Source organism: Mus caroli, unplaced genomic scaffold, assembly GCF_978045245.1.
Source record: "Mus caroli unplaced genomic scaffold, Mus_caroli_1 scaffold_17, whole genome shotgun sequence".
Taxonomy (NCBI): domain Eukaryota; kingdom Metazoa; phylum Chordata; class Mammalia; order Rodentia; family Muridae; genus Mus; species Mus caroli.
In genome coordinates, this window is record NW_028227272.1 from 25,184,714 (window position 1) to 25,208,805 (window position 24,092).

At 36.4% G+C, this 24,092-nt stretch overlaps 1 protein-coding gene across 4 annotated transcripts in view; it reads right to left on the minus strand.

The window, feature by feature from the left end:
- Window positions 1-752: 752 nt before the first annotated feature.
- Window positions 753-24,092, minus strand: part of Fgf12 (fibroblast growth factor 12) — a 589,814-nt gene continuing 566,474 nt past the window's right edge. For all 4 annotated transcript variants that reach the window (XM_021184731.3, XM_021184729.3, XM_029470638.2 and 1 more), the window contains 2 exons: window positions 20,983-21,181; window positions 753-3,177 (listed from right to left, as the gene is read on the minus strand). In XM_021184731.3, the coding sequence (XP_021040390.1) occupies window positions 3,059-3,177; window positions 20,983-21,181 (318 nt within the window). In that variant the 3' untranslated portion in view covers window positions 753-3,058. The remainder of the gene's footprint in view (window positions 3,178-20,982; window positions 21,182-24,092) is intronic.

The following is a 24,092-nucleotide window of genomic DNA, read 5'->3' on the forward strand; positions in this document are numbered from 1 at the left end:
TTACTGTGTTTCAGTCTCCTGAAGAACAAGGTCTCTAAGCTAGAAGATGGAACTTCAGCACCATTTGTTCTAGACCTCAAATATCTAGCTAAAATATCAAGTAAAGAATATTGACCAGAGAGCCATTTTGTGAGACTCGTGGAAGTTTGGTTAATATTATCAAACCCATTTGTTTAAAACCTAATAAGGGCTCCGAAAGTTCTCTACTAGAATCCTTTCCTGGGATTATCCCCTTGCCTTGTTTTAGAAACAACAAAAAGAGAACCCTCACTAAAATGAAAGCACAGGTGATAGGTGAGTTGAAGGCAGGCAATAGAACAAAGACTGTCAGAGTGAAGAAACATTTTACATGGAATAAAGCTGAAAACGAACCATTGAACCTGACCCATATTTTAAAAATGAAATCTAATGGTTATATATTTGTATTTTTCATATATTTTAAACCCAATACAATGAATATTGGTTCTATTGATGATTTTGATATACTTCAATAGCAACCAGAAAGTGAGCAAATCAACATTGTGCTAAACATTTTCTTTTTCAGGTCTACGAAAAAAAAGAATGTGAGGCTTTTAATTCGTTCTTGAAATCAGGTGCAAATGATGCAAAGTCAATTTCCAAAAATACATATACATTTCCTTACCATGATATGGAGGGCAAACTAGAGACAGACTGAGTGCTTAGAAAGCTCCTTTTTAACTATTGATAGGATTGGGACAAAGGTATCTGAATGATGAACAATGGACAACCACTGAAAATAGAGAAGGGATTTTATTAGAGATTAATATCAGCATTTTATTTTAATAAATAATGAAGTTAAATTGCTATCATGAAATCCTCAGAGAGATGGGCAATTGTGGTTTCCAGAAATTACACTTCCTGTGGACCCTCAGTGCACTATGGTTGAGTAAACATATCACCTTAAACTCCAGGCACTTTCCTTTAAAAGAGCCTATGATCCATTTTGTTGAAGTCTCTTTATTTATTTTTAAAAGAAAATAAGGCTTTGTGCTTGGGAAATTTTTGGTCCTGGAAGTGACAGGTGTACTTATGATCAAGTTGGATCAACAGTGACAATGAGTACAACTTCTGAATGTGTGTCTTTACATGGCTGTACTTTTCCTAAGAAAGCAACATTCCATATAATATATATACACATATATATGTATATATATGCATAATAAACACATTACATGTATCTTTTACTTTACATATATTCTGATTTAAAATCTGTCCAAAAGCTTTGTCTCTGTGCATAACCTCTATTCTTCTATGCTTTATGGGAAAATTACCCCAGTAAACTTTCTGCCACCCTCCAGAGAACATAAATAGATAATTTATAGGGCAAGAGTCACACCAAAGAATAATGTTTGTGTAGAGGGAGACATTATGTTGACCTTAATAGAATACAGCATCCCATGGGAAGGTTTGAAGTGAGGGCTTAGATCTTCTGCAAAGTATGTATTTTAGGGAGTCATAGTTGGAATAATACATGCTGGACAGTAGAGATATAGGAGAAGTTACATGCGTACGTCTTCTCATTATGATATCCATAAAGCTGCAAACATTTTTAACATTCTGGTTTGGTCTCTTTGAATTTGGATTTCTCTACACCATTCCTGATATCCAGGGCGAAGTAAGTCTAGTAATTTCAATGCTGTGGTATAGCTTTGTTAATGTTTTCTAGTACTTCAGAGTTCTAATAGTGTTCTTGCTCTCATGTGGAGTTCTTTTTCATGACCCAAACCCACCCACAAAACCCTGTCTATTGAAACCAAAGCTGTTAATTCCACATTTTTTCTCTCTGTCCCTTGAAAAATCCATGTTTAACTAGTTATCTTCTGTTTTCTAGAACATAGAATTATTGCAAACTAGACTTATAAATGTGGATAAATCCAACAAACATGCCACTTGGTTCATAGATGGTAAGGTAGAATTTTCACAGTCATACCTTCTAATTTCTTCTAGAGTTTAAAAAACAACCTACACACAAAACTCTGGCAATGTAAAAAGGCAATTAAATTTTGCTTTGAGTCTGTATTTCATACTTATTTCCTTCTGTAAAACCCACCTTTCTTCTCTCCTGCTGCAAGATATGGTTAGAAAAAAAAATCAACTTTCTATGACAGCTAGACATTCACATACACACTCAAAGATACCTACACTACGGCTGTATGGAAAATGCAAGAAGCCTGTGCTTCTTCACCGGATGCCAGCTAGTTCCCTAAGTCTCCTCAGGAATACATTAAAACCCTTTTCACTGAATGCCTAAAAAAAATAATAAAATTCCAGATCAATACCTAGATAAAAAATATAATATTCTCCTTAAAGAATGTGAAGCTCTTTACAAGGTAATTAAATCAGCTAATATGATGAAATTCAACAGAAGAGTTTCTTTTCTAAATAAAAAAATATTACTAACATCAAGAGTAACATCAAGAATGAGTTTAAAACTTTTCTTTATGCAAGTTGGTCCCTGGCTATATGTCTAACAGATATTAGAAGAATATAATTTTGACATATTCAATTTTATGATTGAAAGAATACCCTGGAAACAGGATGTAATTGCATATAATGGACAGAAGTGTAAAGAAAATACAAACATGAAACAAATCTGCACACTTCAGAATGCTCTAAAACTTAAAAAGGTTTACAATTCAACAACATTTTAAGTGACTTTCCAAACCTTTTACATCCATTCAATGGCTGTGCTTAGTCTGCATTATACCCTGTCCTCATTACAATTAGCCCTCTGTTAATAACAACACAGTTAAATTTAATGTTTGTGGAGTCCAATTTATTTTTTTCCTTTGCTCTTATGTGCAATAATTGTTATGCATGTGAATTTTCTACCACATTGCAACAGGCAAGCTTTGGTTCAAATTTCTTGTCCTACACAAAGGAAGATTTTGAGTGCAGAATCTCAGCTACTAAGTCCTGTGATGCTGTTTTATTTTTTTCTCTCTCTCGTTGGGTAGATATACTGGAGAAAATGGGGGAAGGGAGGGAGAAGAAGGGAGAGGGAGGGGAGGGAAGAACGGAAGAGTTCTTGGCTAGGTTATGTAGAATCTTGATTCACGACTTTGCCTCCATTCATGGTGGGTGTTCCCGAACTTTTCCTTGAGCGTCCTTGCTTTTCTCCAATTTCGTGTAGTGATGGTTCTCTGTACATACACACTGGAAGGCAAAATTAAAAAAAAAAATACTTATTATGATCAACATTAATCTAGTTTCAATGAATTTCTCAAATTTGATTTTAAAATATTTTCACTGTTATCATCAGCTCTTCTCTCAAATGCTGTATTAGTGATAGATAACCTTAGTACTAACACATGGTAATTTCTGCTTCAATCAGACACAATCACTGCAGACATGGCAGTTGTTCTGTTCTGTGGAAGATAATGCTTGAATCTATCTAGTCTCTTAACACATATATATATGACTCTTATTGAAAGGAGAAAACTGAAACAGTAGTTAAAATTAGACAATTTTTGCTTCAAAAAAAAATCCTTATCCTAAAGCCTAGTTTCTGGAGGAGGATATTTCTTGATATGCTCCTAATCTTTACTCCATTGCAAAACTTATGACATTGCTGGAGCCATAAATTTTTAGCTCCAATTTTCACAGCATCCTTCATGAGAGGTCATATTTGAATGAGGATTGAGAATTAGAAAAATATCAATGCATTTCCTCAATTGGCCCAGACTTTCTTCACACAAACCAAGAAATCAAGCCCTCTCCTTTGCCACTCTTCAACAGGGAGTGTGATTATTCAACTTATCATTAAGTTCGTATCCTCTCATCTTTGTCTGGGCTAAGGTTGTCATCTGTGAGCTATTATGGCTGTTGCTCAATTATTGCTTAGCATGGATAGGTTTCCCAGTTCACAGCTATTCTTACAAGATAAATCACCATAGTGACTCCTTTTGCTTCTCTGGGCTGTTATTATAATAGAGACAAATGTGTCTACATTGGCATATTTCACTTAAGCAACTTAAGCATCAGGAGTTTCCCTCTTGAAATAAGAACAAATAAGTATTTTTGTCTATTCTGTCTGTCATCACAACAATGATTCAGTAACTTGAATGCTGTCTCCAACATCAAGTAGTTTCCTCTGTTGAGTATGAATGGAGAGTACTACACATCTTTGGAAACTGTACTATTTGGTCCACAGGCTGACTCAGCTGCTTATTGACAGTATCAACTCAGACACACTTTTTTTTAACTGAAAAGAAAATTGGCACTTCTATTTGCATAAGCAGATAACAAATAGTTAAAATGATCAAGAAAAAATAACACTATTCATTAAATTTTTAGATAACATATTTTAGAGGATATAGTAACAGCCAAAGCCATTACACCACATCCAAAACATAGACTAAAAAAATGCAAACACTAGTTCAAGTTTCCTCTAGTGCATTTAGTAGTATGTGGCACTGTGCATTTATACTAAGTAGGGATATTTTTACTATGTGACTTTTGAGTCATTAGTTCTATGGTGGGCTTGAGATACTTCATTTTTAATAAGCTTGCAGGTATTGCTGATGTCAGTGAAATACAATACACACTCTCTTAGGAGTACAGAATATAGCAATGGAATATGCTTATTCAATGTCTTTCAATAAGAGTATTTCACATGTATTTTTCAATGAATTTTTTAAATATATATATATATTTTTTTTAATTTTAAGTATTTTAAGTATCTCCAAATGTGATTGGTTGAAGTGGGACAGTAAAACCTGTAGGCAAGCTATGCACTACTTGCTCAGAGAACTCATTCTGATGTTTACTGATAGTGAGATCAATGTCCTGTCTTTGACAAAAGCAACAGAAAGAATATTGGAAAATCCTTACAGTGTATCCATGTAGATTCTTAAAGTCCCTCAAGTGTACTAGCTCTTAATTGTATTTCTGTTATGAGAGAAGTAGAGCAACATATCAAATCTCAAAGGTGAAAGCAAACTTTTATTTGTGCATAATATATCCACTTATCTGTGACTGGCTAATGCACAGGGGAACTCAAAGCTAATGAAGTGGTTCCATTAGAAAGCAATTCGCAGGATGCCATGAAGCGGTTTTTAGAATTCCATCATGTAATCAGCTATGAAAACCCACACTCTTCACTAAATTATAATGTCAATGGGGGAAAAAAAACCCTTTGTGTTTAAATACCCAGAAAAAAAATACAGGGCCACAGATTACTTCAATGTAGGGTACTTGAAGGGCGATACTGCCTATCACTAAATAATACATTTATATAATTGCATTTAATAAAATTACAATATTCCTTCTGTTCTCATTATATTGGTTCTACCAAGTTATATTTTTGGACTTTTGTTTTTATGTATTTGCTATTCCTCATGTATACATAAAGTACTTCATATGTGAACATACAAATATTGGCACTAAAATGATTGATGGAGATAATTTTTCCAATAATCGAAGCCTACTAGCCATCCCTGAAATTGAGTCTGCAAAGAAATGTCTAAACTGACCTGTGGAATTTTACAATTTATAAAAGTAAAATTTAATAAATCTTTATAAAAGTAAATCTTAATGCCAAACAGAAGTTGCAATTTTGTTTTTAGGCTAACTCAATCACTATCCCCATTATATTCCATTAAACTGAATAAGAAAATCAGTGTTTTAATAAACAAAATGGCCATCAGGCGTGTTTTCCAGCTCACTGAAAGAAACTGTCTCTCCTTTACTTGGTAAGTGAAAATGGGTATTCCAGTTTTTGCTTGCTGCTTACAAAGTGAATTTGGGTGAGAAACTGCATGCAAGTGCAGAAATGGAGAGCAAGGCATGAAGGAAAAGAGGAAGGTTGGGAGGGAGAGGTAGGGAAAGAGGGAGAGAGGAAGGGAAGAAGGGAAGGAGGGCAGAGGTGAGGGGGAATAAAGTGAGGGAAAGAGAGCTCTATTAAACCAATTCCTTTTTCATTATCATTTGTAAGTCCTGGGATTCAGCAAAACATTGAACTTGAGCAGGTAACCAGTAGAGGGATAGAGATCTCAATCAAATTTTAGGACTAAAATTACTTTACAGAGCACAATTCGATTCAATTACAGTGTTAAGAGAAAGGACAGGGAAAGGGCAAGCATTCCTGTGTGATAATGGCCATCTCCAGGCGTTGTGATAATTCTCTGTGAGCCCAGTTTCTGAATACTTCAGGATAAAGATTGGAAGAATTGGAGGAGAGATGGATCACAAGGTGTCCAACAAATATATAAGTTGAAATGTAAAATGCTACCCACCAGTTTAAGTTGATCTTCTCATTTACTAGTAACAATAATGCTGTGATCATCATAGGTCAGAAATTGTTATCTTTATTTTTTTTTTAATCATAAAGCAACTGACCTCCCTAGTGTCAGGAGGTGAGCAGTGGCAGAGCCAGGATGCAAATGTCTAGGCACAAGTTTTGATCAAAACAAGATCCGGTGGGTTAATATAGGCTATGTTTACATTATTATGGTGGCATATTATTCAATATTTAAGTTGGTCTTTCTTTTACTAAATACTGCTAGTGTGGTTAAGAAATGGTTCTGAAAATATATACCTTATCAATTTGCTAAAATGAGTAGGTGGAAACTAACAAGTGTGGGCGGGAGTATGAAGACATTGGAACACTTATATGTTTTGTTGCTCAGAATGAAAGACGGTACAGCCACTTTAAGAAATGATGATTGTTAAGACAATTACACACAAGATTCCCAAGGCACCCACAGCTGCAATTCTGGATATGTAACAAAAAAAAGGAAAACAAAAAGGCACTTGAACATATTTTGCATACCCATAATTATGGGGAGGGATGCTGGTGATGGCTTGTAAAGGACAGATCAATGTTAACAGCACTGCAGTGGTAAATTCTCTTCTTATATTTTCTCACAATTAAAAACACCCTAATTGCCCCGAGTGTAAGGGAAGATGGCTCAGCAGTTAAGAACACTTAATTGTTCTTGTGAAGGATTCTGGTTCGGTTCTCAGAACCCACGCAGTGGTTCAGAACCATGTGGCATCCTAGTTCCAGTGAATCTGATACTCTCATTTGGCCTTCTCAGCCACCAGCATGCACACAGTGTAAGGCCCTTACATACCTGCCAAGGAAACACTCAAACATGCGAAATGAAGTAAATAGATTTCTTATTAACCTGTGTATATCCACCCTCTTCCCGGTAATAAGAAATATGTCACAGTATTGAAACTAACGAGTGAGGAACTGTGATATAATCTAGAGAATATACTCCTGGGAAGCAGATTCAAGGATTCAGTGAGAAATTCTAGGACTGCATTGCTTACTTAGGTTAGTTATTTGATCTATGAACAATTACAATATAAACAACCCTCCTTTAAATATACTGTGAAGGTAAACATAAGCAGGGATAAAATCACATAGGGAGGTGGTAAGAGAGAAGGGACCTAGGACTACGTAGCCTCAGGCCTTATCAAATTCCATCCTGACAACTAGAAAACTTGATCACTATATGTGATTATACCCCAGTCTAATTTTCATAGTAAATAGAGAATAAATAACATGTCCACCTATCAAATAATCAAGTATCTAGAAAAATTAATAATTCAATCATTTTTAATCAAAATTATTTACATGGCATGAATTCAGCCAGTCAGTTTAGTTAAGAAAAAAATCTGAATCTCACAGTACAACTGTCCGAAGAAACACATTTGAAAGGGTTCATCAATCGTTTAGTTCCCTGTAACTACACTTTCAGATTCAAAAAGAGCAAATCTAGCTCCGGATTCATTATGCATCTGAGACCTGTATCTTCTGTGGATGTCCCAAGTTCCAATTTTGGCTGCAATTGCAATATGTTTTTTGTTTGTTTATTTGTTTGTTTGTTACTCAGGCTAGTTAATATGTGCTTTCATTTGGAAGGGGCTTAATTTAGACCTTAGGAAGTCAAGACAAACAATAATGATAAATTCAGAATAATGTATTCCAGATAGGAAATGACAATCACAGAGCCTATGATAAGAATTAATCACGATTTCATACAAGCATCAGAGCAGAATGTGGTGTTCTCTTGTTAATCTGTAACCATTAAAACTGCAGTAAGAAGTCCAAGGAGCCATGTTTAGGGATCCGTCTAGACCTTATCTCTGCTAGTGATATAAACTCCATGACTCCTGGGCACAATTCAAAAACAGTTATGAGCACATGCCGAATTTAAACTTTTCTCTATTAGCCAGAAAGTAACTAGATCAATTGTCATAGATCAAATACAATTATTGTTAAAGGGAGGGTTTTCTGTTACAGAGAGCTACTATCTCATCAAGAACAAATTTATTTTGTTTTAGAAGTTCAAATATTATGTTAATACATTCTCATGGATATTTTTCCTGCACCCTTTGTGCAGTACATCTTGGTCTGTTTTAGGTATGAGGGTAAAGAGTGACATTCTCTCTTTTTTTAACAAGAAAAAAAAAAATCCTAAACTGGAAAATGTGAAAACAAAATGAAACAAAACTCCGGTATCTTTCCTGTCTCCTGTGCTTAAGCCCAGATTCAGTGACCTCCTTTGTGACAATTTGAGATGTTGTGGAGTATAAGAAACTAACTGTCTTCATCCAGAAGCTGTGGATGATACTTGTAATACACTCAAATATACTTATTTATCTAGTTTATTGTATGAGCATTGGAGTTTTGCCTGCTTGTATGTCTGTGTGAGGATGGTGGATCCCCTGGAAATAGAGTTACGAACTGTTGTGAGCTGCCATTTGGGTGCTGGGACTTGAACCCTGTCCTCTGGAAGAGCAGTCAGTGCTCTTAACCATTGAGCCACCAGTCCAGCCCCTAGTGAACATTATTTTCAATAGGAATGATTTAACATGTTTGGTGGGAAACCAATTCTGATTGTATTTCTGGCCATACCTAACACATTTTTGTCAATAGCTTCAATCCCCCAGTTTCAGGGTTGTGAAGAGGCCCTTGGTCCTGTGAAGGCTCTATGCCCCAGTGTAGAGAAATGCCAATACCAGGAAGCAGAAGTGGGTGGGTTGGTGAGCAAGTGGAGTGGGAAGGGGATAGGGGGTTTTCTCGGAGGGGAAACCAGGAAAGGGAATAACATTTGAAATGTAAATAAAGAAAACATCTAAGAAAAAGAAAAAGAGAAAGAAAGAAATTGATTTTTTTTTTTTTTACTTGTTACATCTGGCTCTCAATGCTGTCCTTGATCCTGCAGCTTCCTTTCTTTCTGTTCAGTAATCAGGTGCAGAAAGTGGACAAAGAATCCTTTGGTCCTTTCTCACCCCCATAAGGTTTCTGTGATAGGATGTCAGTATTCCTCTGCCACGCCTTCGGCTACAGTGGTTTTCAGTGAACTGTACGGAGAGACTAGGGCTTCAAGACTGGTTCTTTAGCATCAAGTTCAAATCAAAGCATGTTTTATCTCAGCTCTTTCCTTCTCCCTACTCACCTGCTCTGGTTTATGCCTTAAGTTCTCTCTTCCTCATCTTGACCTTTCTTTACATTTAAACACTGTACCTTTCTAACACAACAGCAGGTTGAAGGGAGGGACTCAACAGCACTATCTAGATACAATGAGGTAGAGGTTTGGTGGAAAAGCCTTTGCCAACATATTTAAACACAAAGATAGGCACAGGTTCCTAAGAACAACACTCACATTACAGACTACATTAATGCAAAGGATATGCTAAGAATATATATATATATATATATATATATATATATATATATATATATATATGGATCTATGCAAGTCTAACCCTTCAATGGGAACAGAAGAAACTTGTAAGATGCTGGTAGCAATGGTATTGACACCAGGAAGGCAGACATATTTGCCACTTCCTGAGTGTGCTCTGACTACTGCAGAAAGCTCAATGGTCATGGCAGTACAGAGGAAATGTTACAACATGTGGTTATAAGCCCTCCATAAGCTACCAGATTTCTGATATGTGTGAAGTAATTTGCTTTGTTTTTCCACGAAAGATTATTATCTTAAAAGGAAAATGTAACTAATATGTGCTACTAGGCCTTACCGTTTTCTAACAAATAACAACCAAGTGTCACTGGGGCGGATTTTCCATTCTTCCATGTTCTGTATGTATGTGTTTATGTGTGTGTGTGTGTGTGTGTGTGTGTGTGTGTGTGTATATATATATATATATATATATGTGTGTGTGTGTGTGTGTGTGTGTGTGTGTGTGTGTGTGTAAACCTGGTCTAACAAATCATACCATGTTTTAAAATGTCACCTAGGAGCAGCTGGTATAATGAGATAATGCACACATACACATATTAACTGGCACCCCTCTGTGGACTTATTAGACACAGCTCAACTCTATAACAAGAAGATGTGCTTTTTGTTAACTTCATTCTGACAGGAAAACCCATTCCTCCTCTATTTCTCCTCATTTAATAATCACCACCATCATTCACCTGATGCACAAGTACCAAGATTGGAAATCACTACTGATTCCTTCCTTCCTTCCTTCCTTCCTTCCTTCCTTCCTTCCTTCCTTCCTTCCTTCCTTCTTTCCTTCCTTCCTTCTTTTCTTTTTAAATCTAACTTCCTGGAACCCCAGTAAATTAAAATACTTTACTATCTCTAAGATACAAATAAATACACTATTTCTTTATGAAAAAAAATCCAGAGTATGAGGTACCTTCTCCCTGGTAGGAGATGGTGGTTTTTTTAAATTAATTCACTTCAAACCCTAATCACAACTTCTTTTCTCCTCTCAGTCTCTCCATCATATAGTTCCTCCCCCACCTACCCCTCCCTTTTTCCTCTGAGAAGGGGAGTCTGCCCCTAACTACCTACCCACACTGTCATATCCAGTCACTGCAGGGCTAGGCAAATCTTCTCCCACCAAGACCAGACAAGACAGCCCAGTTAAGGGAACAGGATCTACAGTCAGGGAACAAAATCAGGGACAGTGCCGACTCCAGTTTTGGGGGGGCCTGCATGAAGACCAAGCTGCACTTCTGCTAGATACGTTTGTGGGTCTAGGTCCAACACATGTATGCCCCTCTGCTGGTGATTTAGGCTCTGAGAGACACAAAGAGTCCAGATTAGTTGACTCAGTCTTCTTGTAGAGACCCTATCTTCTCTGCCTTAATCCTTCCCCAACTCTTGCCCAAGACTCTGTCTAACGTTTAGCTGTGGGTTTTTGTATCTGTTTCTGTCAGTTTCTGGGAAGTGCCTCTCAGAGTACAATAATGCTAGGCTACCATCTGCAAGCATAACAGTAATAGTGTCATTAATAGTGTCAGAACGTGGATCTTGGCTCCCTCCATCTACCTCTTATGACTATTTTATTTCCCCTTCTGAGTGAAATTCCATTATCCTCCCTGGTCTGTCTTTTGTATTTAGCTTCTGTGAGTCTGCAGATAATAAAGTGGGTAACCTGTAGTATGTGCAACAGAGGACAGAGCTTCACAGCTGTGGCTCATTTACACCATTTACATCACTGCAGAAGAGAAGAAGATGGCTTCTAGTGGTGATTCGGGGGAGCTGTCATGAAGTAGATTGTTAGAGTGCTTACAGGGCCACTGCACTTGGCTACTGACAGACTCTCCAGTCAAATAGAGACGATAGAGCCTCTGTTTTTGATGAAACTCATAACCCTTATCTTCTATCAGTTTCAATGAAAGAAGAATGAAATGAGTAATCTATTTTATTACTGGCAATTTAATCAAATCTTTTTTGGCCTTCTGTAATTTCCAAGAAATGGAAAGGTTAAATTGCTCTGTAAGTTAATGTACCATTAAAAAAATATCTAACTGTCTTAATAGCAGATCATAGAAGAGCTTGGGCAATTAGCGTGAAGCAATTTCGCACCATAATTAGTGTCCCATGGAATCTTTTTGGAACTGTGGGAGCAGGTTAAATACTGGTTTGGAAGTAACAGGCCATAGGAAAGTCTCCTGTGTGCTGAAATGTTTGTTACAAAGGTTGAGAAATTATGAACAGGAGAAGACTGATAACTTAACATGAACAGAGAACAGAAACAACATTCTAGTTTAAATGAGGGACAGAAGTGGGTGACTCTTCATGGGAAGAGGTGAGGACATTTCATTAAAGGTTGATTTCAGAGACCAGCAAAAAGATTCTGAGAAGAGTTACAAAGGTTGCAGAGGAAAGGAAAACTCAAAAAGGGGTGAGGAGAGGAGACAGAAGGAGGAAGGGAGAGAGAGCCAAAGATTCAATGTGAATATTGCTTCAACAATTAAAGCAGTATGCAGCACTAGGGAAGTTTGGGGGTCCATTTTCCTATTTAACTTTTAGCATGGCTCACCCCAAAAGAGACTCTTTGCACATGCACCGTCTAGCTCTCGTTTCAGACAATTTAAATATACATATATATATATATATCAAAATAAGTTTGTGGTTTTCATTTTCCCAGGTGGAGCTTCACAGCCTTAGCAATCCTGTGCATCCTTCTCTTTGGTGATACACTGTTTAGCTATGGAAAGGAGTCTCTGCTCTACTAACTAGAGGGGAGGATTCTTGTTTTTGTTTGTTTGTTTGTTTATTTTATGTAATGCTGTATCCCATAGCGTTTTGTCAAGACAGGAGAAGATATGGCAGTGCCCATGTTTCTAAAGAAAAAAGAAAAAAAATTTATTTTAATCTGGCAAAATTTCTTGGCCTGGCTAAGTAAATCTCAGTTTACTTCTGTGAGGCTGATGGAATCCATAATTGATTTCATTCTCAAAGATGCTCAAGACTGAAGAAAGTAATTATTTTCTCAATATTACTTAGCAAGCAATTGCCAAGAGTAATAAGGACTAACCCATCTCATTCTTGGTTATTTGGTATTTCTTAAGTTAAACTTTGTGAGCAAGTTACCAAATAATTGGCATTACACCTGCCAACTCCACAGAGCAATTAACCTAGTGTTAAAACATGCCTATCTGAGTAACAGTGCTGAATTTTAAATTGTAACATGATGTGGATATTTAAATTCATTGTGTCTGTGAAGGAAAGTTCCTGAAAGGAACCAAACTTCACAGAACCTTCTATAAGCCTGGTAACTGAGCAGAGTTTCAGTGATAGAATATTTCAGGTCCACAGGCTAATTACAATTTCCTGGGGTGCATCATTAGCCCCATTAATAGTCAATTTTGCCCACTTCTGTATTTGACCTAACATTCTCTCGTCTAACGAGTAGAACCTTTGGAATGCATTAACTTATGAAACCCTTTAGCTTTTACTAACAGAAGGCTGTTTTGTCAAAGAGTGTCAGAGTCTACAGCAGAGATGTCTCTCTGCTAATTTATTCCACCTTGTTAATTTCTCCACATTCTTTGTTTCATTATTTTTAAAAATTCATCAGTCTCTTACTACACTTGAATAAGGAATTTAAAGTGACTTAGATCTGTGATACACGGCCATGATCACTCATATTTGATTCCATAAAGAACTCACTCATCCCTTTTGAGATAAGAGTTGTGTTTGCATATACACTGTCAGATGTAAACCTTACTCCACTTCATTCAATGCAGTGGTCACAATAATTTAAATAAATTTAAGATGCTTATGACCAAACTGGATCAAAATAAGCTGAGAAATTCAACCTAAAATTCAGTCCAGAACACCCAGTGTCAAATTTGGTGACAATCAGAGCCTCTTGGACAGCTTTAAAAGTTGTACATACTTAGGTCACACCCAGACTTAATCAGGTCACTTTGGAGAGTTTGTCACTTTTAAGAACACCCCAGATGGTCACGATACTGTTGTATAAGATGCAACAATTGATGTTCTTCTGCTAAGATTAAAAATTATATATCTAACAAAGAAAGTGGATGGCATGTAATTGCCTGGCAGTGACAGAAAAGCATATTAGTTATCTGTCTCTATAAAAAGAAATGTGTTAGTATTCCCAATTTAAAAATTAATACTTTAAAAGGGTGGCTTTCAACCAATAAAAAGTTTGGTAATATCTTTCTTTCACCAGTACTCTATGTTGAAAATGGTAATTTTTTTGGATAGCATACAGGTAGGCATGTATTTGCATGCGCGTGCACACACACACACACACACACACACACACACACACACACACACACACACACACCACAAACACACACACTTTGTTTTTCAGGGGCAATAGTTTAATAAAAATTACTCAACCACCTGGAAGAACTGAGTAATGAGCTTTTAAAGGAAGAGGGAGGAGAAAATGATCTGTTTGTATCTTGTTCTTTGTCAAAGAGTCTTTGACCCTCTATCTGATACTGAAGGGGGAGGTCACCCAAAGACAGTTTAAATCTGGGGTATCATTTATAAATGGCAGGATAATGCTCTGAGAATCAAAGAGTCTGTGCTATTGTTGTAAATTCTAGAGAAGACCCAACTAAGTAGGGGCTTATGTGCAGTGTACATAGTATGGGCTTAAATACCAAGTCAATCCATCCAATAGATGTTATCTACAACCGTTCATTAACACCGTCATTATGTGGAACACCAGAGAGTGAAGGACTGAGGGGAAATGAGCAAGTGGGTAGGTAATTATTATCATGTTATCTATGTAAGAATTACAGATCCTTTAGCTGGAAAACTTTAACTTTAGGAATCTTAACATTCAAATGAAATCAACACAGGAATGGTATTAAAGTCAAAGAGTTTGAAGAAAACAAAAACAATCACAACATTAAAATAACACACTTTGGCTTTCCACCACGTAGGGCTAATCTACTTTACAAAAGAACAGCCCATTCATCATGCAGTGCTGGGATCTGTCAGGGTGGTAATGGTATAAGCAGTGGGTTTAGAGATTTATAAAGATTTTCTGGAACATTAAAAATAATACACCCAGCAACCACTTGTTTAAACAGCTATATTCCTAATCGCTTGCAGGGCTATTATTTCACATTTCTTTTCCAAAAGTACCTTCCAATTATATGCTTTATAATTAGACCATGGAGAGATTAATGAAAAAGTAAAACCCTTTCTTTCAAAATGCAGTTTATGATGAAAATATCTTTTATCCTAGGTTTTGATTCAAGTAGATAAGTGAATAGCAAATTACCAATGATAGAAAGAAGTCATAAAAATATACTTTATTCATTCACTAATTTAATAAAGGAAATGTGTCTAGACTGTTTTGTAGGTAAATATATTGCAAGATTCCATCAGAGTTTATGGTTTTTCAGTGAAGTACTTATAAAAGTGCTGCTCATCCAATTGGAAGAAATGAAATAATACCTTCACCCCATAGGATGTCTCTGTTATCTATCTATCCATCATCTATCTATCTATCTATCTATCTATCTATCTATCTATCTATCTATCTACCTATCTAACCATCTCTTTCCTCCTCTTCCTCCCTCTCTCACTCTCTCATCTAGATTTTACTTTATATATATATATATATATATATATATATATATATATATATATATAATTGTTTTGCTTTCGTGTTTTATGAGGTACTGCATGAAGCCAGTATCTCAGGAGGCAGAAGAGGATGTTAAATCTCCTGGAACTGGAGTTACAGCTGCTTGTGAGCTGTCATGTGAGTGCTGGGGATTGAACCTGGATCCTCTGGAAAAGCAATTAGTGTTCTTACCGGCAGAGTCATTTCTCAAGCTCCTCCCATCATGTCCTCTTCCTACATTTTAAGGTATTAACTGAAGCTAATATCTGAATGGAGCACACATTATTAGTGCTCTGAAAGGGTATGGAAAACTTTCTATACTCTGTCTTGAATGAGTCTTTCTCTCCTGGAGTATAAACCCTTATTCTATACTTGGGATTTTAACCAAAACCTGACCCTACCAGTTATTTATATCTTTCTTTAATGTATAATGCAAAGATGAATTTATAAACAACTCTATAATATTGAGGTGTTTAGTTTCTCAAACTAACAATGTACCTCTTAGACAGGTACCAAATGACAATGCTAAAAATAGGAACAACTGTAAATGTATGTGTGTGTGTGTGTGTGTGTGTGTGTGTGTAGAGGGGGGAGAATATACAATTTCATTGTCAAAAAATTCAGAAATCATATAGCTCAAATTATTTTACATAGTGGGAAATTAAGTGCATTAAAAATAATAGGTATTATAGTTGTTGTATCGCCTTGTTGAAATGGTCTTTTTCTTTGTCTTCCTTTATATTTAATCTCAAAGTGTATTTTATTTGATGTGAGTATAAGTGCTCCTGATGGCTACTGGTTTCCTTAGCATGGAATGTCTTTTCTGTTTACTCACTGTGTCTATCCTGGTGGAGGGAACTTCTTGTGGGCAGCGTACTTTTGGATCGGGCGACTCACTGAGTTAGTTATTTCTAAGATTTTTGGAGCTTCATGTTCTTTTTTTTTAATTCAGCCGTATCTTATTAGTTTTAAAATAATTTTCTCTTTTAGTTTTCATTAATATGTTAAAAAATAATAGGCACCAAGGAGGCAATGCATTTTTAAATTTTTAACTCTGTTTGAACATGGCAGTCAAGTAATAGTCCCTTGTACTTATCTTCAATATGTACTTTTATATCATTTCATAAACACTTGTCTTAACTCTGCTGTGTTTATAACCAGCCTAGTATGTGATTTTTTTTTGCCATAGTCTATGGCATGAATGAGACATAGACCCCCACCCCCACTGTTTCAGGTATTTGAACACCTGCTCTGCAGTTGGTGATGGTGTTTGGGAAGGTTTAAGAGGTTAGAGTGAGAATGTGACTGGGGTTTGGTGGGCTCTGGGAGTTTATCTTGTCCCACATGGAATTACTTTCTCTGTTTTCTGTTTCCAACTCAAGACATGGGTTCTCAGCCTCCTTTTCCTGATGCCTGTTGTCATGCTCTCACTACCATTAGAACTGGAACTGTAAACAAAAATAAACTCTTTCTCCTGTAAATTTCTTCCTCTTGGTGATTGATTACAACAACTGGAAACATGGTACAGCATTTCTACATTGCCATTGTTGACTTCTCTGTGTAGCCACATATTTATAGATTGCTTCCCATTGCAGGGCAGTATAAAGTAGGGTTAAGTGCTTATGCACTGGCTTCCTGGAATATAATTTCACTTTCATATTTTTCTAGTCCTATGAGCTTGAACAGTTTACCTAATTGCTTTAAGTCTTTGTCACCTCATTTGTAAAATGAGAATAGCCTAGGGCAATTGTGAACTTTTATAAAGATAATATATACAACCTGCCTACTGAATACTAAATTGATTAAGTACATATTGCAAGAATTTTTTGGAAAGCCAGTAGGAAGGACTTTGCATCCAAAAAGAAGAAAAGACTGACATGACCTCAATTATTCTTCTTAGTTATAAAAAGCCAATGCTATAAAATAAAGCTGTGTAGAGAACTGATAAAGAATAGTTAAACTTTTGCACAATGACAATTAGAACATATATGAAGCATAAAGGACCTGCCTCATTTTTGTTTATCATGTACTTTAAAGGAACATGAATCTCTCTAAGGATCTGCAAATCTATTATTTATTTCTACACCATCATCTATTCCAGAAGAAGTAAAGGAGAGGCAGTCAGTAGACACGTGTTCAAGAGTATTGAGTCTTCTTGCCTAGTAATTATATTCTATCCACATCCTGCCTGACCTCTGACCAGCTCATGACATCCATGTTCATGGAAGTACTGCACTTGACTGCTTGAGGCAGAGAGCTTTAGTTTGAGCTCCAGTTCTGTTACTCACTGACTCCATGACTTGGAACAAATTGTGCACTGACTTCTGTGCTTCAGCTTCACGGTGTGTGAAACAAATTAGACTAGAAACTACTTCATAGAAGTGAAATAAAAATGAGAAAATAACTGAAGCATACTTTCAAACTCTACCTAGAAGAAGAAAGCATTATAAAACTTAACTAATACTGTTCAAGTAAGTACACTTTTTTTAAAGAAAAAAATGCAAATAAAACACTGTGGAATTAAATGAGCTTGGATGGAGAAAAGGCAAAGCTGCCATCTTCAGAAGTGAGTCTTATCACATTCTTTGTATTTCACAACTAAGAGTTTCTTCCGATAAATGGACCACACAAAGAACCTTGGAGCTAAACTCAAGTATTAGCTAATCTGATATAAAACAAATGCTATTTTCCCCAGTATAAAGGAGAAATCCTTGTAATTAATGAGCAAAAGCAAAATTAAAAGTAAACAAACGAAAACAACCAAAAGATGCCAGGAAGGGGACCAAAGAAAATGCAAGCCAGAAGCAGAAACTGATGTCTCCATGTGCATTTACCACAGTCCTCTTAGACCTGAATATGTATTTGGTATGAAGCTATCCATTAAAAGATTATTTGCTACCTCCTCTGCCCAGATGTATGGCTAGATGTCTAGTTGTTACCAGTGAGGTATTAATATTGTATGGCAGCTGTTAGAGACTATGCTGACATAAAAATAAATAAATAAATAAATAAATAAATAAATAAATAAACAAATAAAAACTTGTATAGATTTTCAATACCTTCTTCTAGTGAATCCTTGCCCTATAATTACTGTAATGAAACTGGAAGGATCACATACAGTGTGTGTGTATTTCAGACGAGAGTACAATGCACAGGTCTAGACAACCATTCTACCTGGAGGCATAATTTGTGCATCATTCCAGTTTTACTGTACAGATCTAAGGAATAACAGAAAAACATTAAGATAAGAGATGTGAAAATTTCATGCAGCCAAGCTCCCTGAAACTGGGACAACACAGCACCATCTCTGGAGAACTCACCTCCAGATTTAGTTTCTGAGATAATTGGCATGACTAACTTGCCATTGACATGGGCTCTGTATTGTGTAAGGTCAATCTTAATTCTAGTTTATAGCACTGTAGGAGTCTGCTTGCACCTTCCCTTATTTTTACAAACTGCAGCAATAAGCAGAACGCTGAAGAACGTCTGGGACTGGGAACACAGTCATCCCACACATTTCTTTTGGAAATGTACATCAGGCCATCTGACCCAAGAGGAAACTCGACTAAGCAGTGTACAGGAGGCATCTCTAATTAAGGAGACAGATTATAGATCTTTCCTTGGGGGGGGGTGGGGTGGGGTGGGAAGAAGTGGGAGGAGCTCTGTTTGGCTCAACTATTTATATAAAGAATAAATAACCTCATAGATTTTTATATTTTTCTAGCTTTCCCAATGTTTGTTAGGGGACTTTTGTTCCTTTTGCCAAAATGAACACATCAGCTTAACTGCTAAAATATAAATGATATACAAGTTAATAGTGTTATTTGCCAAAAAAAATATTCCTAAAAAGAATATATTTCCTGTGGCAAAATTCTAAAGTATCTACTTCTTAGTGCTCAGCCCTTACAAATCTGCCATTAACTACAGTGGCCCTGTAATGGTTCTGTTTCGGTGATCCCTTCTTATCCATATGATACTGCCCTAGTTCTTAATGATATTTCATTCTGTGGCAATGAGAGTGTTTCCTCTATTTACCAATATTAATTCTATAACATGAAGCACGCTTCCTTTTCTACTGCACTGTTGTCATCAGTAACCACATTTCATATTTCATATCTCTAAGACTATGTCCTCTGGAAACTCTAGTTCTTAGGTTTTACATTTACTCTGTTCATTAACACATTCACTTGTTCAACTGACAGCTAGCTGGTTAAATTTCTTTTTATGGCATGCCAAGTAGTGCTCCTGACAAAACAGAAATATGAGAAAATGTATAAAACATACTCTGTTAATTCATAATGCAACATGAATGAATGGGTAGAGACAGTAGGACAATAGGAAAATCTAGTACAACATGATCAAGAAAAAAAAACAAAAACAAACAGTGCTTAATTTTTCAGGTAAAGAAGGCAGAGAGAAAACAATAGAGAAGTAGGAAGCACTGGCTTCATCCTTTGCCGAGGTTAACCAGCGGATGAATAAATGAACATCAGGGCAGGGAATACAGAAAGCATGAGGCCAAGGGCAGTGCAAGTCTAAGTTTAGATGACTAAAGACTTAGGGTGTGAGAGAAGACTCAGGAGGCAGAAGTGATGACTGTCACCTTCTATCTAGTGTTTGGAACATAGGAGGATCTAGATTGGGTTTGACTGCTATACTCATAGACACTGTATACTACACACCTGGAATTGTGCACAGTCTCCAAGTGACTACGTCTGTGACATTTGCAGGCCATCGAGCCAAGCTAAGTGAAGTTTGCAGTGCACCATCTTGGTGTTTTTTTTTTTTTTTCATTTCCTCAGAAAAGGAAACTGAGCCATGATTTAAGTTAACAGGTGATGCTGATAAGTGTCAAGGCCATAATTAATTATTTGGTTCTCACTAGAAAGCTTAACTGAATGTAAACATGGTCTCTCAATATCCCAAGGAGAGAACATCGTCCTTTTGAGAGTAAAATATAGTTTCCCTCAATAGGCTTAAGCACCTGTTCAATTTGAAACAAGTCAACACTATTTTTTAAAAATTTTTATTTACAGTTTTCTTTTCAGATCATGTGTAATTCCTTTTTACTAAAGTCAATACTATTTTAGGTGATGATGGAAGGGCAAATTTTAGTCTTAAATGAGAAAAAAAATCTGCAGATCAAATAAAACAACACGCCATTGTTCCTTACAAAAGATAAAAAAAATTGTTATACAGTGTTGTTATATTTGCTCAAAAGTATGTAGAGATCAGCATCAAGCATATTTATAGAGTTGTTTGGAAAAGTTTAAGCCCTCTAATAACAGTATTGATTTTTTTTCAGTTATTCTAAGAGATTGAATATTGTGTTCAACAAAGAAAGAAATTACTTTCCAAATGGCAACTGACAGTAATTTCTATATTCAGGAATTTTCTAGCTTTGATATTCAAGCATATTTTTCTGAGTACAATACATTTGCAAAAATTTTCTGCTTTCTCTCTCTCTCTCTCTTTTTTCTCAGGAAATTCTCATTGTTTCCTCTGAATCTTTGTTCCATCAGGTTCACTTGAGGCAGAGACTGAAGTACCAGCTGACAGGAAGACCTGGTTCTAACACACAAATTAGGGGCCAAGCAAGACAAAAAGTTACTTTCATACCTTCAATAGGTTTTGGTACAAAATGAGATGAGGGCTTGGTTTTCTTCACTCTGTTCCCCTTCATGATTTGACCTTCTTTATTGAGTCCTAGAAACCATGCACGGCCCGATTCCTGCTGGCGATACAGGGTTGAGGAATAGATCACATAGTAGTTTTCAAACACAGACTCCTTAAATTTGCATTCTGGGGTAAAAACATCCTGAGGAAATAAACACAGCAAAAGAGAAAGGAAGTATTAATGATTCAGCAATGCTTAAATCAAGCCAATAAATACCAAATGTATAATCAATGTTCAGAACAAGTCAGAGGGTACCGCACAGTTTCAGTTAGCAGCCATTTATAGAGTCATCGTACAAAATCAAAAGGCAAGATTCTTTTGGCAACCATTGTTTAGTCCAGAGAAAACAACTGCTCAGATGCTGCCACTGGTTGGGGGCTAAAGCATTGGGTGGCTCTGAACCTTATCTAGTACAATATTTTATAAGTCAAAGTGTTCTGCCAATTCTCGTTCTTAATGGCCATTTGCATGGGCTTAAAACAGTAGAACTAGGAACCAAAAGCAAAATGCAACCACAGACCTCACAGGCTCACCGGATGTTCTTGAAGGGAATATGTAATATGCACAAAAAAAATCTATTAATTAGCCAAAGCTTGTGCCCTAAACTAATCAGTATGCTACTACTTTGCTTGATGCCTATAAGTTTTTTCTTTAATTGATTTAAAATGTGATAGACTTAAATAACCAGAACTTTAGATATAACAGCCTTAGGGCTAGGCAGTAGGAGAAAGTACAGCCATTGATGAGCCCTCAATAAAACACAGAACATCTCTGTTATTCCGATAAGAAATCTGAAGAACACCATCATTCAAGTGAGAAACTCAAAAACACGTGATTGAGTATTTAAAAGATTCATGAATAGAAAATTACAAGTCAGTGGTAGAACTGACCCTTAATTGTGTTAAAATCCCTGCCTCTCAAATTGCCTCATTTTCTAATGATGTATTATAAAGATTTCTAATCAATACAGTAAAATCATGTCTCAATCTGACAAATAATGAAATAATTTTTCTAAAGATGAAATTCCTCTCCTTCTAAGATAAGCAAAAGCTAAACAGCTGTGGTAGGGTGTTAGCCAGCAAGAAAAATCCCCCATGCCCAACTTCTTTGTGACATAGAGAGTGTTTGTCATTGCACACTGGAACACAGAGAACACCATAAATGATGACCACCCAGGAGTAAAGTTGGTAGAAACCGTATTCTTATAGTTCATCCCAACTTTAGAGAGAGCTAAGAGATCAAGAAGCAGGAAGCTACTGAAGACAGTGTTAAAGATGCCACTAAAGGAATCCCTTTGGTTTAAAATGAATCTCACATTAGTGACCGAAAGATGCGACTCAGAAAATAGAAATGCAGTAATGATAGTAATAGTACCTTAACGCTGATTATATTAAAATCAAACATGAGAATTCTTGAAGTACTCTTTGTTTTAAGAAAATTGTCCTGAGAATCTATCTAGGAAAGCTATGACTACGAGCCACTGTTTCATATGGTGGCAATGGAAAGTGCCTCGTTAAGAGTATTGGTAAGGGTGAGTAGGCATGTGAAGAAATTTGTAGCTCTCATACATTGCAAATGGGGGCAAAAGATGGTGTAATTGCTGAGAAAATAGCCTGATGTTTTCCCAAAAGAATAAATATACAGCTAGCAATGATCCAGCTATTCTCCTTCTAGCCATGTACCTAGAGGAAGTGAAAACATGCCAATAAAACTTTATATACATAAGCATTGATAGCAGTATTGATTACAGATATGGCTCCAATATATATCATCTGATGCCTAGGACTACAAAATGTGACATCGATGTATAATGTAGTACTATTCACTGATAAGAGCAATGGGATACTGACTCATATGACAATATAAATGTGCCTTAAAAACATTATTTTAAGTGAAACACAAAATCGTTGGGCTACATGGTGGAAATGCTACGTGTTATTTGATTCCACTTATATAAAGTATTACAACAGGGTTTATAGTATTGCATATAATAAGCAAACAATTTTAGAAATGGAAAGTAATGGATGTCAAGTGCTACCACAGAGTTGGAATAAAGCAGAGACTGACTGCTTCCCCGGAGAGATGGAAATGAGTCAGAATTAAATAGTTCCGATATTTGTGCAACTTTGTAGAAATTCTAAAATCCATTGAGCTCTAAGTTTTAAAGGTGGATTTTATTGTGTATAAGTTATATTTCAATAAAAAAGCATTGGAGTTACAGATTGGCTGGAGAAAATGAGAGAATAAAACCATGTTCCTTACCTGGCAGCAGTGCTCTCAGCAATGCATGCTTTTTATGACACCATGCCTGTATTACTAATAAAGAGCTGACCCATTGCCAATTACAGGTATTAGAAGTACACAAATATATCATTATAACTCTTTCAGGTTTTAATACTGAGCTCAGTCCCTGTATATTCTAGACAAGTGTTCTGCTGTGAACTATACCCTCAGGCCAGTATTAGGTTGTTTTTCAAACTAATAAACCCCCGGAAGCAAGCTATGCCTAAAAGAAAGGTAGCTTATTGAACTGGTGGTTATGAAGGCTGGAAAAGCCCCTGACAAATGGTAGAAGAAAGAATGATGGTTTTGTTTTTGTTTTTGAAGTTTTTTTTTGTTTGGTCTGGTCTGGTCTGGTCGGATCGGGTCGGGTTTGGTTTTTGTTTTTGTTTTATTCTGTTCTGTTTTGTTTTTGAGACAGAATTTCTCTGTGTAACAGAGCTCTGGTTGTCCTGAACTCACTTTGCAGACCACGCTAGCCTCAAATGCACAGAGATCCTCCTACCTCTGCCTCCTGAGTGCTGGGATTAATATAGTGTGTCACCAAAGGGAGAGTAATTGTGGGACCATGGAAGGCAACCTATTTTGGGTGAGCGAGGTTTGCTCTGGAGACCCAGTAGAAAACTCTACAAGGGACGGAACAGTGAGCCACGTTCCCAGAGACAGGTGCCTGAAACTACAGATTCCCCCAACTCCATAGTTCTGTGACTATCAGTCACACAGACAAAGCCCCAAGCTCCTGGCATTCTAGCTAGACTCCACCCTCTCAGTT